The sequence below is a fragment of the Mizuhopecten yessoensis genome, unplaced genomic scaffold (assembly GCF_002113885.1).
Source record: "Mizuhopecten yessoensis strain PY_sf001 unplaced genomic scaffold, ASM211388v2 scaffold11165, whole genome shotgun sequence".
Taxonomy (NCBI): domain Eukaryota; kingdom Metazoa; phylum Mollusca; class Bivalvia; order Pectinida; family Pectinidae; genus Mizuhopecten; species Mizuhopecten yessoensis.
The window spans coordinates 929,082-954,731 of record NW_018408912.1 but is presented as its reverse complement, the minus strand read 5'-3'; the positions used below and the strand labels follow the sequence as shown (position 1 = coordinate 954,731).

The 25,650-nt window shown below is 36.9% G+C and overlaps 1 protein-coding gene across 1 annotated transcript in view; it reads right to left on the bottom strand.

The window, feature by feature from the left end:
* Window positions 1–2,579: 2,579 nt before the first annotated feature.
* Window positions 2,580–25,650, bottom strand: part of LOC110467194 (ubiquitin carboxyl-terminal hydrolase 47-like) — a 35,304-nt gene continuing 12,233 nt past the window's right edge. Inside the window, exons 10-32 of the mRNA XM_021524178.1 lie at window positions 25,408–25,503; window positions 25,072–25,169; window positions 24,669–24,799; window positions 24,156–24,280; window positions 20,759–20,890; window positions 20,494–20,570; window positions 20,205–20,260; window positions 19,966–20,078; window positions 19,482–19,586; window positions 18,809–19,016; window positions 18,356–18,471; window positions 16,674–16,793; window positions 16,242–16,365; window positions 15,037–15,906; window positions 14,586–14,677; window positions 12,673–12,753; window positions 12,415–12,495; window positions 11,906–12,021; window positions 11,137–11,255; window positions 10,460–10,590; window positions 10,030–10,208; window positions 9,380–9,451; window positions 2,580–8,246 (exon numbers count right to left, since the gene is read on the bottom strand). Of these exons, the coding sequence (XP_021379853.1) occupies window positions 8,141–8,246; window positions 9,380–9,451; window positions 10,030–10,208; window positions 10,460–10,590; window positions 11,137–11,255; window positions 11,906–12,021; window positions 12,415–12,495; window positions 12,673–12,753; window positions 14,586–14,677; window positions 15,037–15,906; window positions 16,242–16,365; window positions 16,674–16,793; window positions 18,356–18,471; window positions 18,809–19,016; window positions 19,482–19,586; window positions 19,966–20,078; window positions 20,205–20,260; window positions 20,494–20,570; window positions 20,759–20,890; window positions 24,156–24,280; window positions 24,669–24,799; window positions 25,072–25,169; window positions 25,408–25,503 (3,348 nt within the window). The 3' untranslated portion in view covers window positions 2,580–8,140. The remainder of the gene's footprint in view (window positions 8,247–9,379; window positions 9,452–10,029; window positions 10,209–10,459; window positions 10,591–11,136; window positions 11,256–11,905; window positions 12,022–12,414; window positions 12,496–12,672; window positions 12,754–14,585; window positions 14,678–15,036; window positions 15,907–16,241; window positions 16,366–16,673; window positions 16,794–18,355; window positions 18,472–18,808; window positions 19,017–19,481; window positions 19,587–19,965; window positions 20,079–20,204; window positions 20,261–20,493; window positions 20,571–20,758; window positions 20,891–24,155; window positions 24,281–24,668; window positions 24,800–25,071; window positions 25,170–25,407; window positions 25,504–25,650) is intronic.

The window sequence follows — 25,650 nt, the reverse complement described above, 5'->3', positions numbered from 1 at the left end:
AGCCACCGCCTTCTTGGGAGTATGTAAACCAAGGGCTCGGCGTGACCAGCCGATTGGTGATAGAGGGCCCATATCACCTCTCGTCTACCCAGAGTCCGAAGCCAAAGCAGTATGTTGCAGAATGTCGGATCATGTCTCCTTCCTATCAAGAGTTTGACAGTGATTCCGACTCTGCTCAACTACCAGGATCTTTTTCCCCCAGGAATACGAGATGCAACCCACGGCAAACAGGTTGGCTCAAATTGTAGCTACTGTGAAAGCGTTCTGCTACGATGACGCCCAGCGCGCCACAATCATACCCCCGAAATGATCACATACGCACTGAGCACCAACGTACCCAGCCTCGGGACGTGGACCAAGCTTTCTTGGAGGCCTAGGGAAATAGAGGTAAACCTTTAAAATCCTTCTTCTATTATAGACTAAGGGATTTTATCAAAATTTGGTCTTGAACATCCTTCGGCAAAGAACTCTCAATTTTGTATAAAAGTGTTTTTTTGACCCCCTGGGGCAGCCCAATACTGGAAATAGAGGTAAAAGCTTTGAAATCCTACTTCTACCATAGGGATGAAGGGATTTCATCCCAATTTCGTCTGGAGCATCCTTGGGCCAAGGGAACTCAATTTTGTAAAAATTGTGGGTGTGGCCCTCTGGGGGCAGAGGGGAAGGGTCCAATAGGGGAAATAGAGGTAAAATCTTTGACATTCTTCTCCTACCATAGGGATAAAGGTATTTTATCCTAATTTGGTCTTGAGGAGCCTTGGGCTAAGATGGCTCAATTTTGTATAAACGGTGGGTGTGGGCCCTTTGGGTGCGGAGGGGCGGGGCTCAAAAGTCATTAAGATCTTTCTATTTCTGTACTACTTGAGGGATTTTATCCACATTTTAACCTGGAGTATCCTTTGGCAAAGGGGACTAAATTTTGTATAAATGGAGGGTGTAGCCTCTCTTGGTGCAAAATTGCTGGGCCCGATAGGGGAATTTGAGGTTTAAGTCTTCAAAATACTTCTTCCTCTGTATCATTTGAGGGATTTCATTCAACTTTGGCCTGGAGCATCCTTGGGCGAAGGGGAATACATTTTGTATAAACATAGGGTGTGGCCCTTCTGGGTGCATAGTTGCTGGGCCAAATCAGAATACAGTACTTTTCAACTTTTTGCATTACGAATCAAGAGATTCAATCTATAAACCCTAACAAGAGGCCCATGGGCCTTAACGGTCACCTGATATATTTATACAGAGAGTTGATTTTGTTTTTAACATGAACAGAAATATTATTCAAAGTGACAAAAAACAATAAAACCACCTTATTCAATATCTAGCATACAGATTTAAGACTAAAAAGTATTTGAAACTAGCACCTCTGATTCTAAACAAGGAAAATGAAGAAATTTTAGCACACCAACTCCTTTGGGCCCCACCCTACAGCCATTGAGGGTAGGGCTGGCTCAAAATTTTCAAAGTATCAAACTGTCAACTTAAGGTTATAATTCCAATCAAGTTATTAAAATGTAATATTCAAAGTTTCATTTGCCATTATAAACCATAATAAATTTTGCCCCCCCCCCCCCTCCTCCTTCCCCAGGGGGTAAACGTGAGACCCTAGGGTCATAAACCTTAAGACCCTTACATCTACGAAGAGTGTTTGATTCTACTATATCTGGGTCTTAGAGAAGAAGATTTTTGAAATTTCAGTCAATTCAAACCTTTTTGGCCCCACCCATCAGCCCCGGGGTGTCAGTCAGGGCTCATATGTGCATACCATCAAACTGCTATCCCATACTTATAATGCTAACCTAAATTGAATAACTTCCAATGGAAATTAAACAAATGTTGGTCCAAAACGTGATTTCCCTATATAAACTATAGCAAAGTTTACCCCTCCCCAGGGAGAAACGCGAGACCCCAGGGTCTTGAAATTCACAATTTTGGTAAAGCACCTTAAGACCCTTCCATCTATGAAGAGTATTTGATTCTACCATATCTTGGTCTTGAGAAGAAGATTTTTGAAATTTCAGTCAATTCAACCCTTTATGGCCCCACCAATCAGCCCCGGGGGGTCAGTCAGGGCTCATATGTGCATACTATCAAACTGCTACCTAATACTGATAATGCTAACCTAAATTGAATTACTTCCAATGGAAATTAAACAAGTTTTGGTCCAAAATGTGATTTCCCTATATAAACTCTAGTAAAGTGTACCCCCTCCCCAGGGGGAAACATGAGACCCCAGGGTCATGAAATTCACAATTTTGGTAAAGCACCTTAAGACCCTTCCATCTATGAAGAGTATTTGATTCTACCATATCTGGGTCTTGAGAAGTAGATTTTTGAAATTTTAGTCAATTTGACCCTTTTTGGCCCCACCCCTGGGACTAAACCGGTCACCGTTTTTGTTGACCTCTGTCCATGGAAGGTTCCTGCAAAATTTCATTGAAATTGGTTCAGGTTTTTTTGAGAAGAAGTCGAAAATGTAAATTGTTTACGGACGCACGACGGACAATGCCGAACAAAAGGCGATCGCAATAGGTCACTTGAGTCTTTGTCTCAGGTGACCTAAAAATACAATTAAAGAGGCAAATACTCTTTGTATTCTTTTATTGAAAAATCATTGCAGTACATGTATAATGAATGTGGTTGCAGTACTTCTTTTGTTGCAGCACTTGGATCACATGAAATGAAACTATCATCATATAATAGATAAAATAATTTTACAGCTATCTGTCACACTTTGAGCGCCACACATTTTATATACCACAGGTACAGATGCACAATCTCTAGACACATAATTAGCATTTCAGATATTTTGCATGCTTATGAACAGAATGAAATAAAATATTCAGTTAACAAAAGCATTTGCAAAGCACCTGTTTCAACAAAGAGATGAATAAGTTCAATAACACTCCTAAACCAGGTAAATGCACTCCCATCTCAGTGACAGGGAAGTCTGAAAGCAGAGTTTAACCTAGCAGCAATGAGCCACAGGTTTCTGTAATTCTATACATAATTTTAATACTTAATTCTACGCAATCATGACCAAACCATGTCTGATACAGAAGATGCCTCCTGCTAGTTACTCTATACCGGGAAACTAACCATGTCTGATACAGAATACAGAAGATGCCTCCTGCTAGTTACTCTATCCCAGGAAACTAACCATGTCTGATCCAGAATACAGAAGATGTATTCTACTAGTAACTCTATACCGGGAAACATGTCTGATCTAGAATACAGAAGATGCCTCCTGCTAGTTACTCTATACCAGGAAACTAACCATGTCTGATCGAGAATACAGAAGATGCCTCCTGCTAGTTACTTTATACCGGGAAACTAACCATGTCTGATCCAGAATACAAAAGATGCCTCCTGCTAGTTACTCTATACCGGGAAACTAACCATGTCTGATCCAGAATACAAAAGATGCCTCCTGCTAGTTACTCTATACCGGGAAACTAACCATGTCTGATCCAGAATACAGAAGATGTATCCTGCTAGTTACTCTATACCAGGAAACTAACCATGTCTAATCCAGAATACAGAAGATGTATTCTACTAGTAACTCTATACCGGGAAACATGTCTGATCTAGAATACAGAAGATGCCTCCTGCTAGTTACTTTATACCGGGAAACTAACCATGTCTGATCCAGAATACAAAAGATGCCTCCTGCTAGTTACTCTATACCGGGAAACTAACCATGTCTGATCCAGAATACAGAAGATGAATCCTGCTAGTTACTCTATACCAGGAAACTAACCAGGTCTGATCCAGAATACAGAAGATGCCTCCTGCTAGTTGCTCTATACCAGGAAACTAACCATGTCTGATCCAGAATACAAAAGATGCCTCCTGCTAGTTACTCTATACCAGGAAACTAACCATGTCTAATCCAGAATACAGAAGATGTATTCTACTAGTAACTCTATACCGGGAAACATGTCTGATCTAGAATACAGAAGATGCCTCCTGCTAGTTACTTTATACCGGGAAACTAACCATGTCTGATCCAGAATACAAAAGATGCCTCCTGCTAGTTACTCTATACCAGGACACTAACCATGTCTAATCCAGAATACAGAAGATGTATTCTACTAGTAACTCTATACCGGGAAACATGTCTGATCTAGAATACAGAAGATGCCTCCTGCTAGTTACTTTATACCGGGAAACTAACCATGTCTGATCCAGAATACAAAAGATGCCTCCTGCTAGTTACTCTATACCGGGAAACTAACCATGTCTGATCCAGAATACAGAAGATGTATCCTGCTAGTTACTCTATACCAGGAAACTATCATGTTTGATCTTCACTGGTAGAATCTGTCAATTTCACCCTCCACAAGTTATGTATAGTATGTATAGTATGTTGTGTAGTTATTTTCACTGTCGTGATAAATTTTCCTTCATCATGGAGTGTGAAAAAGGAGTAAGTTATACCAGGGTGAACATTTCCCGATATACGGTACTATATATCATCTGGAACTGACTCCTTATCTAGGTTTATCTTAATGACAAAGACAAGGTGATATAGTTACCAAATAGGTTTACAATACCTCAGAATGAGATTATCATATCAATGGTAAAGGCATGATGTACCTACCAGTTACGCTATTTCCTAATCTAAATGGTCTTTTAAATACCAGCTCTAGCATGTGTTCAAAAGAGGGCAGAAAACAAGCTTGAATAGTTCTACCATGACAATAATTTTCAGCAAATACCAGTCTTCTGATACAGTCCTTGAAGGATATTGGGATTAATCTCGATACAAAATCTGTTGACTGATGCCATCCTTGAAGATTGACCTTATGTCGTCCTTGAAGGGTGTTCTTGGCTTCAAGGATGTTGGAAACATTCCACCTTACAAAACATGTCAACTGATCAAGTTCTTGAAGCATATCCTGTAGACTAAAAAGAGTGTTCAAGTCTATTGTTTCGAAAAATCTACTTTCATGGCACGATACATGAATGAAGCCAATGACTGTCTTAACCATTCAAAACAGCAGCCACCTTTAAATACTGAAAATTATCTATTACCCTAATCCATTGGTGCCAACTCAAATAAATGACGCACACAAAGTTGAACCACATGGAAGCAATGATTGCACTTGCTTAGAATTTCCTGGACTTCTGAACATGTAAAATTATGAAACAAATTTTAATAGAAAATATGATGTCGATTCGACGATCCGACGATATGTGTTATCCTTTTATCTGCCTGTGTGAAGAGAAATAGATCAGGCCCCAATTTCATAAACGTTCCCTAGCTTAAGTTTGAAATTATTCCTTATTTTAAGTGATGTTTCCCCTTAGGGGAAATTGAAGATAAGGAACAAAATACTTAGTTAAGTAACTTATGAAATTGCAGCGTGCATACAAATCCTGTATAACTTTCAAAAAAGAAATTATATTTAATAATTACCAAAAGAGATCACACACAAGTACATACCACTATCAACAGACAACAGGGTGGTCGACACTATCACAATGGGTTTAAAGAGCTTCCATTTTGTGGGTTAAACTAAGTCAGAACAATATATATAAATATGGAACAGCTCTAGCAGTATCAACCTGATAATGGAATACATTTAATTTTTGTACCAATGGAAACGATTCATTTTACAAACGAAAATTCAACAATTCACCCGACAACTTGTCCAGTATATGGGACCTAGACATGAATACAATGACTCCTGTTAGTGATGCATGCTGAAAGGATGTTTCAAATATTGATATTTGACAAAAGACAATAATTTGATGAGGCATTAGAAATGCAAATGTCAGGTGAGGATCTATTCAAGCAACAATTTTAGCATGCACTACAGAAACTTTATTGAATGTACATTTCACTTTGAACTTTAGCCAAGTTTGAACAAATAAATTGAGTAACATATCTCCCATTACTCCGTAAGAAACAGTAGTATGTATCATCAGTTTTAAATGTATTCAGTGATTCTAGTGACACACATTCAAACAGATTGAACTAAAAGTAGTTGGAAGCAATTTTGGGGGATAATACATTTCATAATCATCACATCTAACAGATTGTTATTGTCTTCAATTCCGGGTTATTTTTTATTTAACAGATATTTTCCAGGAATCTTCAAAAATACATTCATTTTACAATCTGATATATTATATTACTACTTTGACACATTTAAAAGACATAGACTATTATGTAACAGAACTGTTTACAGAACTAATATTCAAAACCAGTTTTTAACTATGCATTGACCAATTCCTTGATCCCTCAGCTCACAGATGCCTCTGAAAACATTTCTTGGTGAAAAAGTCATTCCAGCGCTAATTGACACGTAAGATACCGGGAAATAAACAACATTTGAGATCTGGAAGATCGGGAAGTATCTTTTACAAAGTTGTTTAAAAGATGTGAAAAAGAAAATGTACAGATTAATAACACAAACCACAGTTGTAATGTGTCTGGTATCGAAGACTATTACACTGTCCACAGATAAAGGTCTGTGTTGGAAAGTTCATGTCACATTTATGCATGAAAAAAAATGCATGGATTTTCTGTATTAAACATCTTTTACAATTTATCACAGCTTATAAAACTTACTCCTAGAACTACCGATCAATTGATTCAGTTATAATTTTATGATCGGACATGAAAAATTTAATCCTTTGATACATGGTGTAAACTGAAATCCTTATTTCATTTTGGTATTAGGTATCATTTATATTTGTTTTCCATAATTAAGAAAATATTTTACCCTAAAACCCTAAAGCTTTTAACTTTCAATATGGTATACTGAAAATATAATCATACACCTAAACATCATAGAATGCATGATGAAAATTTAATAAAGACAAATTTTTCCTTCAATTGTTTTCTTGGAAAGATGAAATTGCACTACAACTATGGAACACTGAGAAACAAAGATAAATTGATATAAAACCTATTAAAGGTATATTACATCCATTGTTATATCTAATCTGATGAAATCAAATAAAAACAAGTCAGAATGTTTTCCAAGAAAAAAAATAATAATTCTGATACATATATTCAATATGAAAATAAATAGTTCATGTTCCCTGATGATTCTAAATTATGGGTATATAATTTTGTAAACTATATACATTTTGTATCACTCCTGACAACAATGACTTACATACAAAAGTTGGTAAAACTGAAACACAATGATACAACTCCAATGAAGCAATCAGCGATAAATGGTAAACATGCAACACTCTGACAAATGAATTATATCATCTTTTGAAAGACTTAAATTTGCTTCTTATCACACATCTACATATGTATGTATACACACATGGTTGAAATACCTTCCACATACCTTCAGCCTCTCAAACAATATCTTTGTACATCTTACAAATGCAACATTTCCATTCACACTCCTCACAAGCATAATATACACATTCCAGCCATAGTGTACAGGTCATTGACAATTCTTTTACAACACTTTCTGAGTAGAGCATGTTTAACTTTAATATTATACATTATCATCAATAAAAAACATATTTATATGGATACATTTGGCCATAATTTCAAAAATTCCAAACAGCTAACAAGGCATCAATATTCAGCATATCCATTTTTTCCTTTCAGCTAAATTTTGGAACATCAAATTACAGAAATATCAAATTAACCGTTGTCTAATCACAGTTTAATTATTCTAGTTCAGTCTAGATCCTAGGATTGGAGTGTCTTTAAGGTTAAGATAAGCATTTAGTCTAAACTTTGGGACTTGAGTGTCGTTAGTGTTTAATAATGACAGGATCCAGTCCAGACTGGGATTATTTGTGTTAACACCAGTCTAAATCCTGGGACTGGAGCTAAGTCTTTTAACAACACTATTAAGTCTAAATTCTGGGATAGGAGTTGTGACACCATTCATTTATTAACCTTGAACTTTAGTGTTGTTTGTTCTTTTAGATAAGGACAGCATTCAATCTGGATCCTGGGATTGGAATAACATCATCATTCAATCTGGATCCTGGGATTGGAATAACATCATCATTCAATCTGGATCCTGGAGTGCCATGTTGTGTGTTTAAGATTGAAAAGCACTTGATCCAAGTGCTTTGACTAAAGTGTCATTTTGTGTTTTAAAAATGACACAAGTCAGTCGAAATCCTGGGATTGTGTGCATAATCAAAATACCCTTCAGTCTAGATCCTGGGACTGCTTGACTGGGGGGTCGTCTGTGTAGATTTTCAGCGCTTTTTCCTTTCGTGGGGAATACGTGCTCTTACCAGTACTCCTCGACAACCTAAACAGTTTTTAAAAATTGTGTAATGTACTACAAAGGAAGAGATGTACAGGGGACTGCATCTGGAGTTGTTGCAAAAGAAATAAAATGAGTCTGTGACACAACAGCAAATATCTCAGTTTTGTAAAGACCTAAGAAAATTGTAAGTGTAAATTTAATACTGAGCAATTAAAAAATATAACCCTGAGTGAACTTAACAACATCAATATTTAATGAGATAATATTTTTCTTCAGGTCACAAATATCTCAGTAATTTCATATAATTTGTACATAATGCATTCCACAAACTTCCAAATAATACACACCGATATATAGATTACTTAAAATTACACAATGTGCATATAGCCAGAAACATGACAACTTAACACTGTATTTATTATTCCTCACCTACAGTTTATCATAATCACCCAACATGATCCTGCCAAGTACACTGTATTTATTATTCCTCACCTACAGTTTATAATAGTCACACAACATAATCCTGCCAAGTACACTGTATTTATTATCCCTCACCTAGTTTATCATAGTCACCCCACATAACCCTGCCAAGTACACTGTATTTATTATTCTTCACCTACAGTTTATCATAGTCACAGAACATAACCCTGCCAAGTACACTGTATTTATTATTCATCACCTACAGTTTACCATAGTCACACAACATAACCCTGCCAAGTAGACTGTATTTATTATTCCTCACCTACAGTTTATCATAGTCACACATCATAATCCTGCCAAGTACACTGTATTTATTATTCATCACCTACAGTTTATCGTAGTCACACAACATAACCCTGCCAAGTAGACTGTATTTATTATTCCTCACCTAGTTTATCATAGTCACCCAACATATCCCTGCCAAGTACACTGTATTTATTATTCTTCACCTACAGTTTATCATAGTCACACAACATAATCCTGCCAAGTACACTGTATTTATTATCCCTCACCTAGTTTATCATAGTCACCCAACATATCCCTGCCAAGTACACTGTATTTATTATCCCTCACCTAGTTTATCATAGTCACCCAACGTAACCCTGCCAAGTACACTGTATTTATTATTCCTCTCCTAGTTGATCATAGTCACCCAACATAACCCTGCCAAGTACACTGTATTTATTATTCCTCACCTGGCATTTTCTTTGTTTTGTAATTCCTTTCTCCTGTCATCCGACAGCTTCATCAGTTTCTCATTCTTGTCTCTAAAACACACAATAAAATGTTAACAATGCTATCTAATGACCATTATTGTCTCTACATGCTGCTGGTTCATTTAGTAACAAATAAACAACACAACACATATTGTTTCCGTGTCTGTATCACAAGCTCATTAATCTTACTACTGGTACCACATTTTTAATTCAAGCAGTTCCATGACGTTGACTTAATTTATTTCCGATACTGTAGTAAGAAAATTTATGTGGTAATGTGAATCTGGGAATTTAATTTGACAGTAAACATATCTAATCAAGTAACATTACAAACCCAAACATCTCAAACCCACAAACTTAACTCGTCCCAACTTATAACTACTATCTACTAACAAATCTGTCACTTCAGAAGCCAAGCCAAAGTCAATACTTATCAACAGCTACAAAAAGGAATGTTTGGTTTGTATCTTTGCTTCAAGGTTATCAAGTGGAACCTAAAATTAAGATATCAAGAGGAAATGTGTCAGTTGGTGAGATATGGCTGTGGAAAATGTGGGATTACTTTATATTGGCTAAAATGAAACCACCTTCCATTAATCAAAGCTGATTTGATGATGTTGCATCCTCACCTGTAGTATAGGACGTTGCCGTCATCACAGATATAGAGTGGCCAGGAATTGAGGGTGGTGACGTAGGGGTTCCAGTCAAGGTCTGTATGGACCTCCAGTAATGAGATATCACACGGGAATGTGCCACGCCCCTTAGCATACTCCACATTTTCCTGGGCGATCCCACTGACCTCCGACAGCTGTACAGTAAAAGTCATGGATGTCATTATTTGATGACTTTGATAAAATGCAACTAACTCTGCAATGACATCCTACAAAATGCACTCTATTACTTTTAAACTGACTTTCAAAATTTCAAATTTAAAAGATTGTTTAACTGTGCTTATGATAATGGATTAAAAGATACTCTCATAATTTTTAAATTCGTTTAATTTCCATATATAAAACAAAATCCTTTAGACAAAAAATGAATGCATCACAAATTGTTCACCTTCTCCTTAAGCTCTTCAAGCGTTTGCTGACACAGTATAATTTCCTCAAAGGGACCGAACTCAAAGGCTGATGGTTTCCATCTTCGCACAAATATTGACAGTTGTGATGTAGATACCATTAACTCTGGGCCTGTAAACAAGGATAACAAACAGTTGTGATGTAGATACCATTAACTCTGGACCTATAAACAAGGATAACAAACAGTTGTGATGTAGATACCATTAACACTGGGCCTGTAATCAATGATAACAAACAGTTGTGATGTAGATACCATTAACTCTGGGCCTGTAAACCAGGAAAACAAACAGTTGTGATGTAGATACCATTAACACTGGACCTGTAAACCAGGATAACAAACAGTTGTGATGTAGATACCATTAACTCTGGGCCTGTAAACAAGGATAACAAACAGTTGTGATGTAGATACCATTAACACTGGGCCTGTAAACAATGATAACAAACCGTTATGATGTACATACCATTAACTCTGGACCTGTAAACAAGGATAACAAACAGTTGTGATGAAGATACTATTAAATCTGGACCTGTAAACAAGGATTACAAACATAAACACTTCAACTTAAAAAGTTTTTCCTGAGGATACATTTTTTTCTTTCTATTCGGACAACAGTTTGAATGAATCAGTTTAATTTCTGTATTAAAGATGTTTATTACCATCTAGTATTTGTAAGAAGACCTCCCAGTTGGCAAAGATAGGCAAATCATCCTCATATACTTGGGCATCTGTGTACACTGTCCCAGGGTTCTTCCATGTCTTTTTACGCAGACGACATCTGGAAAATACATTATACACTATAACTCAGTCTATGAAAACAACAGGTTTAAAAGCAATCTAAGTGATCAATGTAAACGTTGTGCTTCTCAGCCTCAATGTTTTGGGCAAGGACAACAAAAGAGATGTGCAGTCAGGGTGACCGTAAGGGATGAACATATTGTCCAGGTGGGGAATGTTAGGGAAAGTGAAAGTGATGAATGTGATCTCCGTGTAGGGAAGTTCAGGGGGAGTGTAGGTGGATGAACATATTGTCCAGGTGGGGAACATCTTGGGAAGTGAAGGTGAAGAATGTGTTCTCCAGGTAGGGAACATCAGGAGAGTAAAGGAGGATAAATATTTTGTTAAGGTAGGGAATGGTCTGGGTAGTGTAGGGAGGGGGGAGAATGTGTTCTCCAGGTGGGGAAGGTCAGGGGATTGTAGGCAGACGAATATGTTGCTCCGGTGGAAAAGGAAAATTGCTGTTCAGAATTTGTTATGTGTATATTGGAGTCCCTCCAATGTTTACTTTCTGCTATATGGAATTCCTTTGAAGAAAACACAAGATAGTCTAGATTAAGGTATACCTGGTACACAAATTTACACTTTATGTATGCAGTTTGTCATTTCATCAAGACCTCCAGGTTTAAACCAACAGCAACTAAAATTTACCTGTCCAGTGGGAGGTCAATATTGCACTGTTCTTTAATCTCAGGGATTATCAACTTCTTGGATTCCAGCACTGACATTCCTTTGGCAAATATTGTGTCTATCAAGAATTTACTGGGCTGTAAAAGAAATGTTCATTACAAACAATCAATATAGTAGAGTTCTCGTTACTATTGTTACACTTAAGTAAACCTCTAACTCTTATTTACACACAAAGGATACTGATCAATCACAGAAGGCTGTTTATTCACAGTAATCCTTTTACACATATCCTTGTACAGTCATCCTTATACACATATCCTGGTACAGTAATCCTTTTACACATATCCTTGTACAGTCATCCTTTTACACATATCCTTGCAAATCAATAGACTAACAATTAATGCACTACTTCTGATATTTTTTACGATCAAATGATGGTTTTATAACCACCCATGTATATTCTCTACAAGAATCTTTTAAGGTTAATATAAGGAAATTGCTCTGAAACAGCTATCAAATGTCAAACCTACCTCGGCTTCATTGATCTGTAGCTGATACACCTTCACTCTGTATTCTCCTGGCTTCAGAGCCCGTCCTAGTTTGATATTTAGCTGGAATGAGAAATATAATTATTATATTCTTTATAACCTCATTTGAATACTCTCATCAGCTACACATGTACACGTAAAGGAAATGGACTGGGTCAATTACCGACGACATGGTAAAACAATAGCAATGAAACAAAACACAGACAACAGCTATAAATACCACTTCTGTTTGGACCTTACCTTTCCATCTTCAAAGAAACTCATTGTTTCTGATAGTCGAATACTTTCAAACTCTTGATTATTAGAGTATACCCTGTACACCTGAAATGTTAAAACAAAAGTATGCCACCATTTATTTCAATGTTAATTTTATATGGATACATGTAATTTGTATAATAAACAAGAGGCCCGGGGCCTTAATAGCTCACCTGGTATTTTATTTTTCAATTTAAAACCTGCTGAGTACCATTCAGGTTTATCAAAGGAGTACAAGTAACAAAGTTGCATCTTCCATTTATAAATATTCAATTCCCTTTGCCCAAAGATTCTCTAAAACAAGTTTGGTTAGGTTAAAATCCCTTCAACGGTACAGAAGGAGAAGGATCTTTAATGTTTTCCTCTATTTCCCCTAATGGGCCCCACTAATCTGCCCCAAAGAAGGGGAATCCACACACCTCAGTTTAAACAAAATTGATTCTTTTCTCCCTAAGCATGCTTCAGACTGCATTTGGTTTAAATCCCTTCACTTGTATAGTAGGAGAAAAAAAATCCTCTATTTCCCCTATTGGGCCCCGCTCCTATGCCGCCAGAAGGCCCACACCCTCCGTTTATACAAACTTGAGTCTCCTTTGTCCAAAGATGCTCTAGGACAAATTTGGTCAAAATCCTTCAATTGGTTGAGGAGAAGATTTTTAAAGATTTACCTATTTTCCCCTATTTGGCCCCGTCCCTCTGCCCCCAGGGGGACCATACCCTCCGTTCATACAAAACTGAGAACCCTTTGGCCAATGATGCTCCAGACCAAATTTGGTCAAAATCCCTTCATCGGTACAAAAGGAGAAGGATATTTGATGTTTTCCTCTATTTCCCCTAATGGGCCCCACCCATCTGCCCTTAGAAGGAGGCCCACACACCTCAGTTTATACAAAATTGATTCTTTTGTCCCTAATCATGCTTCAGACTGCATTTGGTTAAAATCCCTTCACTTGTATAGCAGGAGAAAAAAAATCCTCTATTTCCCCTATTGGGCCCCGCCCCTCCGCCCCCAGAGGGGCCACACCCTCCGTTTATACAAACTTGAGTCTTCTTTGTCCAAAGATGCTCTAGGACAAATTTGGTCAAAATCCTTCAATTGGTTGAGAAGAAGAACATTTTTAAAGATTTACCTTTTTTCCCCTTATTTAGCCCCGCCCCTCTGCCCCGAGGGGGGGCTATACCGTCCGTTTATACAAAACTGAGAACCCTTTGGCCAATGATGCTCCTGACCAAGCTTCAGACTGCATTTGGTTTAAATCCCTTCACTTGTATAGTAGGAGAGAAAAAATCCTCTACTTCCCCTATTTGGCCCCGCCCCTCTGCCCCCAAAGAGGCCACACCCTCCGTTTATACAAACTTGAGTCTCCTTTGTCCAAAGATGCTCTAGGACAAATTTGGTCAAAATCCTTCTATTGGTTGAGAAGAAGAAGATTTTTAAAGATTTACCTATTTTCCCCCTATTTGGCCCCGCCCCTCTGCCCCCAGGGGGGTTATACCCTCCGTTTATACAAAACTGAGAACCCTTTGGCCAATGATGCTCCTGACCAAATTTGGTCAAAATCCTCTGAGCCATTCAGGACAAGTAGCATTTTAAAGGAAAAAGTTGCCGGACGCCGGACGCCGGACGCCGGACGCTGCACCATGGGATAAGCTCACTTGGCCCTTCGGGCCAGGTGAGCTAAAAACATATCTGTATATTTGTACTTCGTGTTTTTTTTTTAAAGAAATCACCTACTGTTTCTATTAAAATAACTAAAGCTCTCTTTTTTTTCTATGACATTTTAATCTACTATGTATTCATTTTGTTTTTAGAATTTTCAGACGAAAATCTTTCAATTTCATACACAAATTTTGAGTTTCTGTAATAAAATCAGAGAGAAGAAATTCTTGGTGATTACCTTGAAATTGTCTACTGTTGTTTGGACGTATGGTTCTAGCTCTTTTTTAAATGCTCCTAATGTTATTCTCTTATCCACTCGCACTGTCAGATCTGAAATATGCAGATAAAAATATACAATGTTTATTAAATGACAAAGGTTAAAAAAAAGTTAAAAAGTCATAAGCTAGTTAGAGAAAAAATATGAATTTGCTATTGATTGTTGAAAAATTACGTATTTCATTTTAAAAATATCTTCATTGCCAATTTTACAAAGCAAAGAAAATAAACTGCATACAACTGCTCAAACATTTCATTTGCAATCTAAAAGACCAAGAAACGAAAAAAAACCATCAAATACAGACAAAGACGAAATGAGTCAAATTTACAGTTGGCAAACATATAGAGAGGGAAGAGAAACAGAAATTAATCTGACCTCCTTTATTTGCAATTATCAATGTGTAGAAACTTACGCCTTTGTTTTGTTAGTATGTCCTCCTCCTGACTGACAACACAGAAGTATCGCCTGATGTTTTCCTCATGGACAACCATCACATCTGGTGTTTCGTCAGACTGGTTAACATCCAATGTTTCCGAATCCCAGTTCTCTGTGGCACCACACACATCATCACCATGTTCTTTTTTGAAGTCTATATCACTGATGGTGCGTTCACCTGGTGACGGAGGCTCCACCTGTTCCGAGTCACTGTTACTGTGCTCCACGGCTTCACGCCCACAGTCAAACTCCGCCACTGAACTAAAGTTTGTGTTGAGACTGAACTCTGCACTAGTACTGGTGTCCTGACTACTGTTGCTCTGCCCGTTGACCGGGCTACTAGTCCGACCCTCAGACATTGTGGGGCTTAGCCTTGTGCTTGGCCCTGTTTCTATACTCTGCCCGTTGACCGGGCTACTAGTCCGACCCTCAGACACTGTGGGGCTTAGCCTTGTGCTTGGCCCTGTTTCTATACTCTGCCCCATTATGGGACTGCACGCCCGAGCTTCTGACCCTGGCTCTGTTAGACTTAGTGTCCGAACTTGACCAGAGATTGGACCTGGTGGTACATACTGCTGATCTACTTGACAACAGTTGTGGTAGATGGAGGGATCACTTTTTGACTGTTTTAAGGTAAGGGATTTCACCCTGAAGTCTACTTCACTATCACTACCACGGTCACTGATGCCTTCGTCAATTTCCAAGGGATCGTGGCCTCCCGTGTATTTAGATTTTACCACGTCTCCTGCCAGGTTCTCCAGACTTTTGGTGGCAGACCCCCCACTTATAGCTCTCTCCATAAGGTGAGAATGCCTTCGGCTGATCTTTATGAACTCATGTACATCAGCTTAAAAAAAATTAAGAATAAACATGTTTACAAAGAATTAAATGGACCTTATTCAAGAAACAAGTATACTTAGAATTTTTTCAATGGAGTAGCAAATAAGGCACAGACCAGCCATTATGCAACAAGGGATTCCCAGAGAAAAACACTATCTACATGATTATATTAAGACTATTTACAGGTTCGACCTTGCACATACCTGCCTCACATTATACAAATGATGTCAAAAGCTCTGAGAGATTTTACGGCCACCAAAATAAAGGTTATATGGAAACTTGAATTCTTAATTTCATACAGTGAATTATGAACTCAAGGAACTGCTTTACAAGGAGACTTACAGACGGATGGCAAGCTGACATGTATCCTGATGGTGTTCTGATGGCGATCCAACAGATTGTAGAAACGACTGTTGACAAAATGTTCTGTACTTGGGTCTTCTGATCCCGAGTACTCAATGTAAACCTGAGGTATAAAGACAACGACATGCATTCAAAGAATCAATTTCAACATTTCCTTTTTTTATTTATTTTTTCATTAACACAACTATACCTATTCCTCTTCTCGGAAATTTGTATTTGAAGCCACATTTTAAAGAATTTGATAGAATCCTTTATAGTTATTGAAAAGACAATGCTTCTCTGAAGCATTTACATATTAGATGCCACAAGAGACAAAAATATATTTTCTCCTTCAAAATTTCTGAAAAACAGTTCAGGTGTTACCTTTGACACTTCAGAAGCACCCTAGCTTGTTGCTTATAGCCTACATACCTTATTACTCTTGAAGAAGCCTTCGGCCTTCAGGGTTTTGTGTGGCATCCATAGGTATCTGAGATCATTGTGGAACCGCTCCAAAACACACCTCATATTTGTGACGGGTACGTCCAGCACCTTCAGTAAAACAAAGGTGTATAAGTTTGTGCCGACAATCAGGTATTTATTGCTCATAGTTGAATGTGAATTGATAAAATATACAACACTTGGTCAGGACCATGAAAGGAACACTTTAACAAAATGTTGTCAATATTGGTTTGAGGAAAATTGAGAAGCAGAAAATATTCAACAAATCAAAGGCCAAGGTAAACATCTTTAATTTCGAATCTGCCCTACATCTGCATCAATTTTTGTTAACATTGGCAGGACAGTTGAACCTCGTTAACTCGAAGTCGACCGGGTCGTGGAAAAACTTAGAGTTATCAGAGTGTTCAAGTTATACGGGTTCATAAATTTGGTATGAAATTTGCTGTTTGCACAAAGCACTAGCAGTTGTTGATTTGTATTAATAGCTAATGCTTATAATCAATTGATGAATTATATACATAATCAATAGGACAAATAAGGGTATGTTATTTTACAATAAACACCCTAACAAAAATAGAGTAAGGTATGTCTGAAAAATGTACTTTTGTTTAACGCGATCAAAACCGTTGGACCATGTGATTAAATGTTGTTTTTGGCTAGTCATGGCAAAGTCTTTCTAGGTCTGCATTTGTATTTGCAAGTCTGTCAAGTTTTACCTCTGACGTGTTACATTTCAAATCGAACTAACACGCTGTCCCTGACCTCGTACTATACAATGCGGAATGAAAATGCGCAAGTCTAAAACAAATCACTGTAATGGAGCGTATGCATAGTTGACTCTTTAAATGAAAACATGCACAAACAGATTCTATCATACATGTAACACATTGATTCATTAAAGCCAAAACTAAAGCTTAACTCGATGTAATCAACAGCAATTATCGTATTGTTCTTAAAAACCTGTAAAGCTGTCCTAGGTTTCGATTTTAACTGTGGAACTCTTTTGTGCGTGACCAATTTTCTGGTTTGGATGTACAAATCATTAAACGAACTCACAGTAAGTACAGAATACTGTTGATCAACATTGATGAAGTTTGATTTTGATTATGAACAACATGGTTTTGACATTCAGCACACTTCACAGTCTTAAGCTTTATCGTAAATTATTTTTATCGATTTCATGCAAGACTACTCACGAAAGATGTTTATAAACACGGAATGGCGAAATGCCATAGTATTGCGTTTTATTTGTATCAAATAATAAATAAGTGACAAAATGAAATTTAATAATTAGATGATGTTTTGAAATTGGATTTACGCTGATGAAACCAATATTTACTTCGAGGTATCCGAGTTTTTTTCGAGTTTTCAGGGTTCGAATGATCAGAGTTTTATTTACTAAGATAAAGAAGAGATTCGGCCGGGACCGGATAAATTCTTTGAGATAAACGGGTTCTTCGAGTGATAAGAGTTCAAGATATTGAAATTCGACTGTATTAAAATATTACATCTGAAGAACAAATTCATTTAAATTGTTAAGAACGCATACGCATAAAACATAATCAAAATAATGCAGTAAACAATATTATTATTGATATTTGAAATTTTCAGAGACTTTTACACATTCTAGGCAATCAGGTTATAAATCTTACCTCAGAAACAATTTCCTTAAATTCAGCTACAGACTGTGGATTGTAGGCCCGGACACTGATGGGCTCCTGTATAGTCTCCAAATCCATGTCCACCACAAACACCTTCACTGTGACCCCTGCCAGTAATACATACATGTGTAATGTAATTCCATGATATATACCTCAACATTCTATTTTATACAGATCTTTTCAATTAACGAGGAAGTACCTGATTGATCTAGCAATAAATGGCAATACAGTTAACTTCCTCATTAAACAATCATTTTACATGTTTTAGTTGGGCATTTAGAAATTGGAATTTCAAAAAAAATGAATTTATTAAAACAAATATGTTTTCCTCATTGAACAAATCTCTATATACTGAAATATTAACATCGATGTATAACTATATTCACAAATATCTTGTAATATCCTATTTTGCAGAATTAGCCGATCTGCGTTAGAACAGCTTACCACCAGGTTTGTACTCGTGAAACTGCTGTTCTGGTCTCTTAGTCTCCAGGAGAAGGTCAAAGTTGTATGTCTGTTTGACACCTCCCAAAAGTTGGCCAATTGGAACATCCTCCTCTCCTTCAAACGAGCGCTCAAGTGTATCTTGGTATTCATCGTACTTCACCAGGCGACAACAGTCAAGGGGCAGAGCACTCCGTAAGTCAAATAGCTGGGAGAAAAAGTTAGAATTTAAATGCATTACTGTCTATATTTATGAGTGCCTACCTGTCAAAGTGGTAAAACTAAGCTTTTACAAATCAAGTGAACAATTTTGTTTTAGTTCATATGCAAATTAATTTTTGAACGATGATCACTTTTTATACATATTCTAATTAATTCCCACTTATTTCATCCGAGATCTCTGCCTAAAGACAAGTCTAATTATCATTAACTGTTACACATCCGAGATCTCTGCCTATAGACAAGTCTAATTATCATTAACTGTTACACATCTGAGATCTCTGCCTAAAGACAAGTCTAATTATCATTAACTGTTACACATCTGAGATCTCTGCCTAAAGACAAGTCTAATTATCATTAACTGTTACACATTGTGTACATTGGAGTTTTACATAAATACAAAATGTACACAATAGTGAAGGTAAGAAATTGCAAGACACATAAATACACCTACTTTGTACACCATCTCCATAGCTTCAGCCAATGTCTTGTCTTTGTGAACTTCTAGTCGCTGTTCTTGTTTCTTCTTCAATACTGGATGGTAGCAGAATGTTTTTATCTGTGAAAACAAATAAAAGTAGATTAAAGAAACAATACCAATTGGTCAATTTTATTTTTCTGCCATTAAACATAGATTTAAACTACTTTTACGGATCTACTTGATTCTTAAACTGCTTGAAGGTCTCTTTAATGACTCGTTGAATTTCCGAAAGACATACCGAATTAATAAAATGCAAAACAGTAAAAAATTCAAATAAATCATCAAGGAACTCCTTTAGATGAAAAATATCACTGCAATTATTATAAAAGGATATTATAATGCGCAGTGAACAGCCTTAAGCTCAAGAAGTCATTTTCTTTTGTACCAGTACATCAAGTTTCATTACTGCCAAACAGTGCTTTTTCAGAAAAAACACTGATGACTGTGTGTACCTTACCTTGCAGGTAGACTTGTCAAGTTCTTTTTGGCGTTGTTCTGCCTCATCTTTATCCTTGAGTCGCTGAAGTTGTTGGCTAATATGCTCTGGGAAGTTATCTGGTTGTATAAAATCTGAAAAACACAACATTTATATTTAACAAGTCATCAGTCCAGTAAAGAAAATTCAGTATTTTCACTTGAAGAATATATAAAGAAATATGTCATGTTTTTCATTCAAAACAAAATTTCTTTTCTTACCAGCATTTCTCTGTTTATCAATTTGACGATACATCAGCATGTAGGCATTCGTAGAACTGAAAGGGAAAACATTGTATTAGATAAACACAATGATAGTTTTACATTTGTTTTGATATTTTATCTTGCGCTATAAAATTTTGTTTCCAGTGATATCCAACATATTGTTATGCCTTGAAAAACCTTTCTATGCCACAAATGCTTTTGCCAAAACAAGTCAAGTTTTTGTCGGCATGTTTAAACGTTATACCTTATCCTTAGTCAACTTGATCACATAGAGAGTTAGTATTACCTGCTATATGTGGCCGAGTAGTAACCTCTTGACACAGAGGCACCTCCATATATCTTTGTAATCTCGTCATATCCAATCTGTAAGCATAACACAGGATTATTTCAGAATGCTGCACATAACAGAAATTTTCCTGCAATTTCCAAATTATCTTTTTTTTTCTAAACAAAGCCAAACATTTGAATGATGAAATTGAGAAAACTTGAGGAAATTACCACTTAAATGAAAGAAAAATATTTAAGGATAAGGGACTGGTTATGAAACTAACCTTGGAGACATGCTGGTCGTTAAAGCTGTACCACTGCCCATCCACAAACGACTTAATGTAGGCATAGTAGTGTCCACCTGCTGCACTGCCTGAGTGGATCATGATGGAAAATAGCTCATACACGTACGGCCCCTACAAACATAACCCAATCACACCAGTCAGGTTAATCATACAATACACTAGCCTTAAATACATGTTACAGAACGTCTCATACATGAACAGCACCTACATACATAACCCCATCACGTCAGTCAGATACTCATACAACACACTAGCCTTAAATACATTTTACAGAACATCTCATACACATACAGAACCTACATACATATCCCCATCACGTCAGTCAGATACACATACAACACACTAGCCTTAAATACATGTTACACACATACAGAACCTACATACATATCCCCATCACGTCAGTCAGATACACATACAACACACTAATCTTAAATACATGTTACAGAACATCTCGTACACATACAGCCCCTACATACATAGCCCCATCACATCAGTCAGATACACATACAACACACTAGCCTTAAATACATGTTACAGAACATCTCGTACACATACAGCACCTACATACATAGCCCCATCACATCAGTCAGATACACATACAACACACTAGCCTTAAATACATGTTACAGAACATCTCATACACATACAGAACCTACATACATATCCCCATCACGTCAGTCAGATACACATACAACACACTAACCTTAAATACATGTTACAGAACATCTCGTACACATACAGCCCCTACATACATAGCCCCATCACATCAGACAGATACACATACAACACATGTTACAGAATGTCTCATACATGTACAGCACCTACATACATAGCCCCATCAAGTCAGTCAGATACACATACAACACACCTACATACATATCCCCATCACGTCAGTCAGATACACATACAACACGCTAACCTTAAATACATGTTACAGTACATCTCATACACATACAGAACCTTCATACATAGCCCCATCACATCAGTCAGATAAACATACAACACACTAGCCTTAAATAGATGTTACAAAACATCTCATACACATACAACACACTACCCTTAAATACATGTTACAGAACATCTCATACACATACCGCCCCTACAAACATAGCCCCATCACATCAGTCAGATAAACATACAACACACTAGCCTTAAATAGATGTTACAAAACATCTCATACACATACAACACACTAGCCTGAAATACATGTTACAGAACATCTCATACATGTACAGCACCTACATACATAGCCACATCACGTCAGTCAGATACACATACAACACACTACCCTTAAATACATGTTACAGAACATCTACACATACAACACACTAACCTTAAATCCATGTTACAGAACATCTCATACACATACAGAACCTACATACATAGCCCCATCACGTCAGTCAGATACACATACAACACACTAACCTTAAATACATGTTACAGAACATCTCATACACATACAGAACCTTCATACATAGCCCCATCACATCAGTCAGATACACATACAACACACTAGCCTTAAATACATGTTACAGAACATCTCATACACATACAACACACTAGCCCTAAATACAAGTTACAGATCGTCTCATACACATACAGCCCCTACATACATATCCCCATCACACCAGTCAGGCACACATACAACACACTAGCCTTAAATACATGTTACAGAACGTCTCATACATGTACAGCACCTACATACATAGCCCCATCACATCAGACAGATACAGATACAACACACTAACCTTAAATACATGTTACAGAACATCTCATACATGTACAGCACCTACATACATAGCCCCATCACGTCAGTCAGATACAGATACAACACACTAACCTTAAATACATGTTACAGAACATCCCGTACACATACAGCCCCTACATACATAGCCCCATCACTTCAGTCAGATACACATACAACACTCGAGCCTTAAAAACACGTTACATACAAGTTATAGGTTTAAAGAACATTGTATATATATATATACAGCACCTACAAACATAGCCCCATCCCATCAGCCAGATACAGATACAACACACTAACCTTAAATACATGTTACAGAACATCTCATACATGTACAGCACCTACATACATAGCCCCATAACACCAGTCAGATACCCATACAACACACTAGCCTTAAATAAATGTTAGAGAACATCTCATACACATACAACACCTACATACATAGCCCCATCACGTCAGTCAGATACACATACAACACTCGAGCCTTAAAAACACGTTACATACAAGTTATAGGTTTAAAGAACATTGTATATATATATATACAGCACCTACAAACATAGCCCCATCCCATCAGCCAGATACAGATACAACACACTAACCTTAAATACATGTTACAGAACATCCCGTACACATACAGCCCCTACATACATAACACCATCACATCAGTCAGATACACATACGACACACTAGCTCTCATACACATACAACACACTAGCCTTAAAAACATGTTAAATAAAAGTTCTAGGTTTAAAGAACATTGTATATATATATATACAGCACCTACAAACATAGCCCCATCCCATCAGCCAGATACAGATACAACACACTAACCTTAAATACATGTTACAGAACATCTCGTACACATACAGCCCCTACATACATATCCCCCTCACACCAGTCAGGCACACATACAGCACACTAGCCTTAAATACATGAGATACACATACAACACACTAGCCCTGAATACAAGTTACAGATCGTCTCATACACATACAGCCCCTACCTACATATCCCCATCACACCAGTCAGGCACACATACAGCACACTAGCCTTAAATACATGTTAGAGAACATCTCATACACATACAACAAACTAGCCTAAAATACATGTTAGAGAACATCTCATGCACATACAACACACTAGCCTTAAATACATTTTACAGAACGTCTCATACATGAACAGCACCTACATACATAACCCCATCACATCAGTCAGATACAGATACAACACACTAACCTTAAATACATGTTACAGAACATCTCGTACACATACAGCCCCTACATACATATCCCCATCACATCAGTCAGATACACATACAACACACTAGCCTTAAAAACATGTTACATACAAGTTATAGGTTTAAAGAACATTGTATATATATATATACTGACTGTACTGGCACAAAAACTAATCTCCTTACACTAAGTCATTTATACAACACTTGGTGGGAACATTCAGTATAATTTGATATAATAGGATTATAAAAAACAATATGACTGTATTTCATCACTGACAGATATGTTATAGCCAATGCACTGTTTGAACTTATTTCTTTGAATCAATATACCAACACCATTATAAGAGGTATCTTATAAATGATAAAAAAAAACTAGCTATCTGTTAATTTACCGTGCACTCAGACTCCTTGGCGTTTTTAGTGTTGGCAGCAGCTTCACTTGAAAGACTTTGTTGGTCATCAGAGGGTGACTGGATCGCTGAGGCCCCCAACTCACTCTCAGCTCCTACATCAATGCCTAATTGGCAGAGGTTTACCATGATATAACAACCTCATCTATATTACTTGGCATTTATCCAGAATAGGTTTATTTCAAATATGTATCACGAGAGTTATCGGACATATAGTCATTTGAGATCACTTAGAATAATACGTCAATCTCAATGAAAGTAACAACACTATGATATGTGTAGGATGTAAACTACCACCCTATTTGTACTACTGTTTCACATCAGACGTGTGTTACAACACTGTTATTTGGATTGCTCAATTACCAATTCTACTTTTATATATTTTTATTTTGCAGACATCTCTTGTCAAAATATTTGAGATACTTGGATTTTTCATTCTTCAACCCATTTTCAAGGTGCCATTTTTAGAAATTACTTGCAACTGTGCATACCAACCTTCGTCACTGCTGTCCTCCAGAGGTCCATCTGATACCTTTCCTCCAACAGTTGACGACATCATGTCCTCTTCATCTTTATTTTTGTGGTCTACCATGTGGTTCAAATTTAACACCTCCTGGAAAGTCATTCTATAATCAGAAGAAGAAACTGTGAAAATATGACTTTAACACATTTTTTTTAAACCTGTGTCCAAGATATTGGAGAGGATAACACTTTTATAAATTCCCCATATCCCAGCATAAATAGCTTTCACTTAAATTGTTTTTGTTCAGGTGCTCTGATCATATCAATACTCACTAGATTTTGGTCTTATTTTGTCACAAATAAAGATAACTTTTACTGCTGTGTCAAAATAAACTTTATTATTTGCACAGACAAGAGATAATTATTTTACCAGTACCTATCATTCAGTTTGATCCTGTGCATTGTTGAGTAGTCAAAGTCGAAACGCTTTAACTGCAGTGTTAGGAGGTATGGAAAGGACTGGAATTTGAGGCCCTGTTGAAGAAATAGATCGAGTTATAAAACACAAATCTGATGTACCAATTTAATATCATTCAGTTTCTCTTTTAGACATCTTTATTTCAACATATCAGACTGAAGGCACTTTTTCTAAAAATATATATTTAATTTTATAAGCACGGAAAAGTTGGTAAGGTTTCTGTCAAACAACAAATTTATGATCAATTTGTTTGATAAAGACATGCACCTGTATTTACTACACGGTGTAACCCACCTTATGAGCATCACATTTTTTGTTACACTTTTCACAAAAGTACTGGTTACTTCCATCTAGTGTTTCAGGCTGGACAAACGCGTTCAATGCCTCTTCCTGTAAACAGGTAAATGTTCAAATATAGCATAAAACTCCCAAAATAAACATGTTCTCATGCAACATTTTATCTTGCAAATGTTTGAAAAAATTGGATAGTATTGGGTACCTGACAGTCAACTTTCAGTATTTGGTTAGACAACGTGG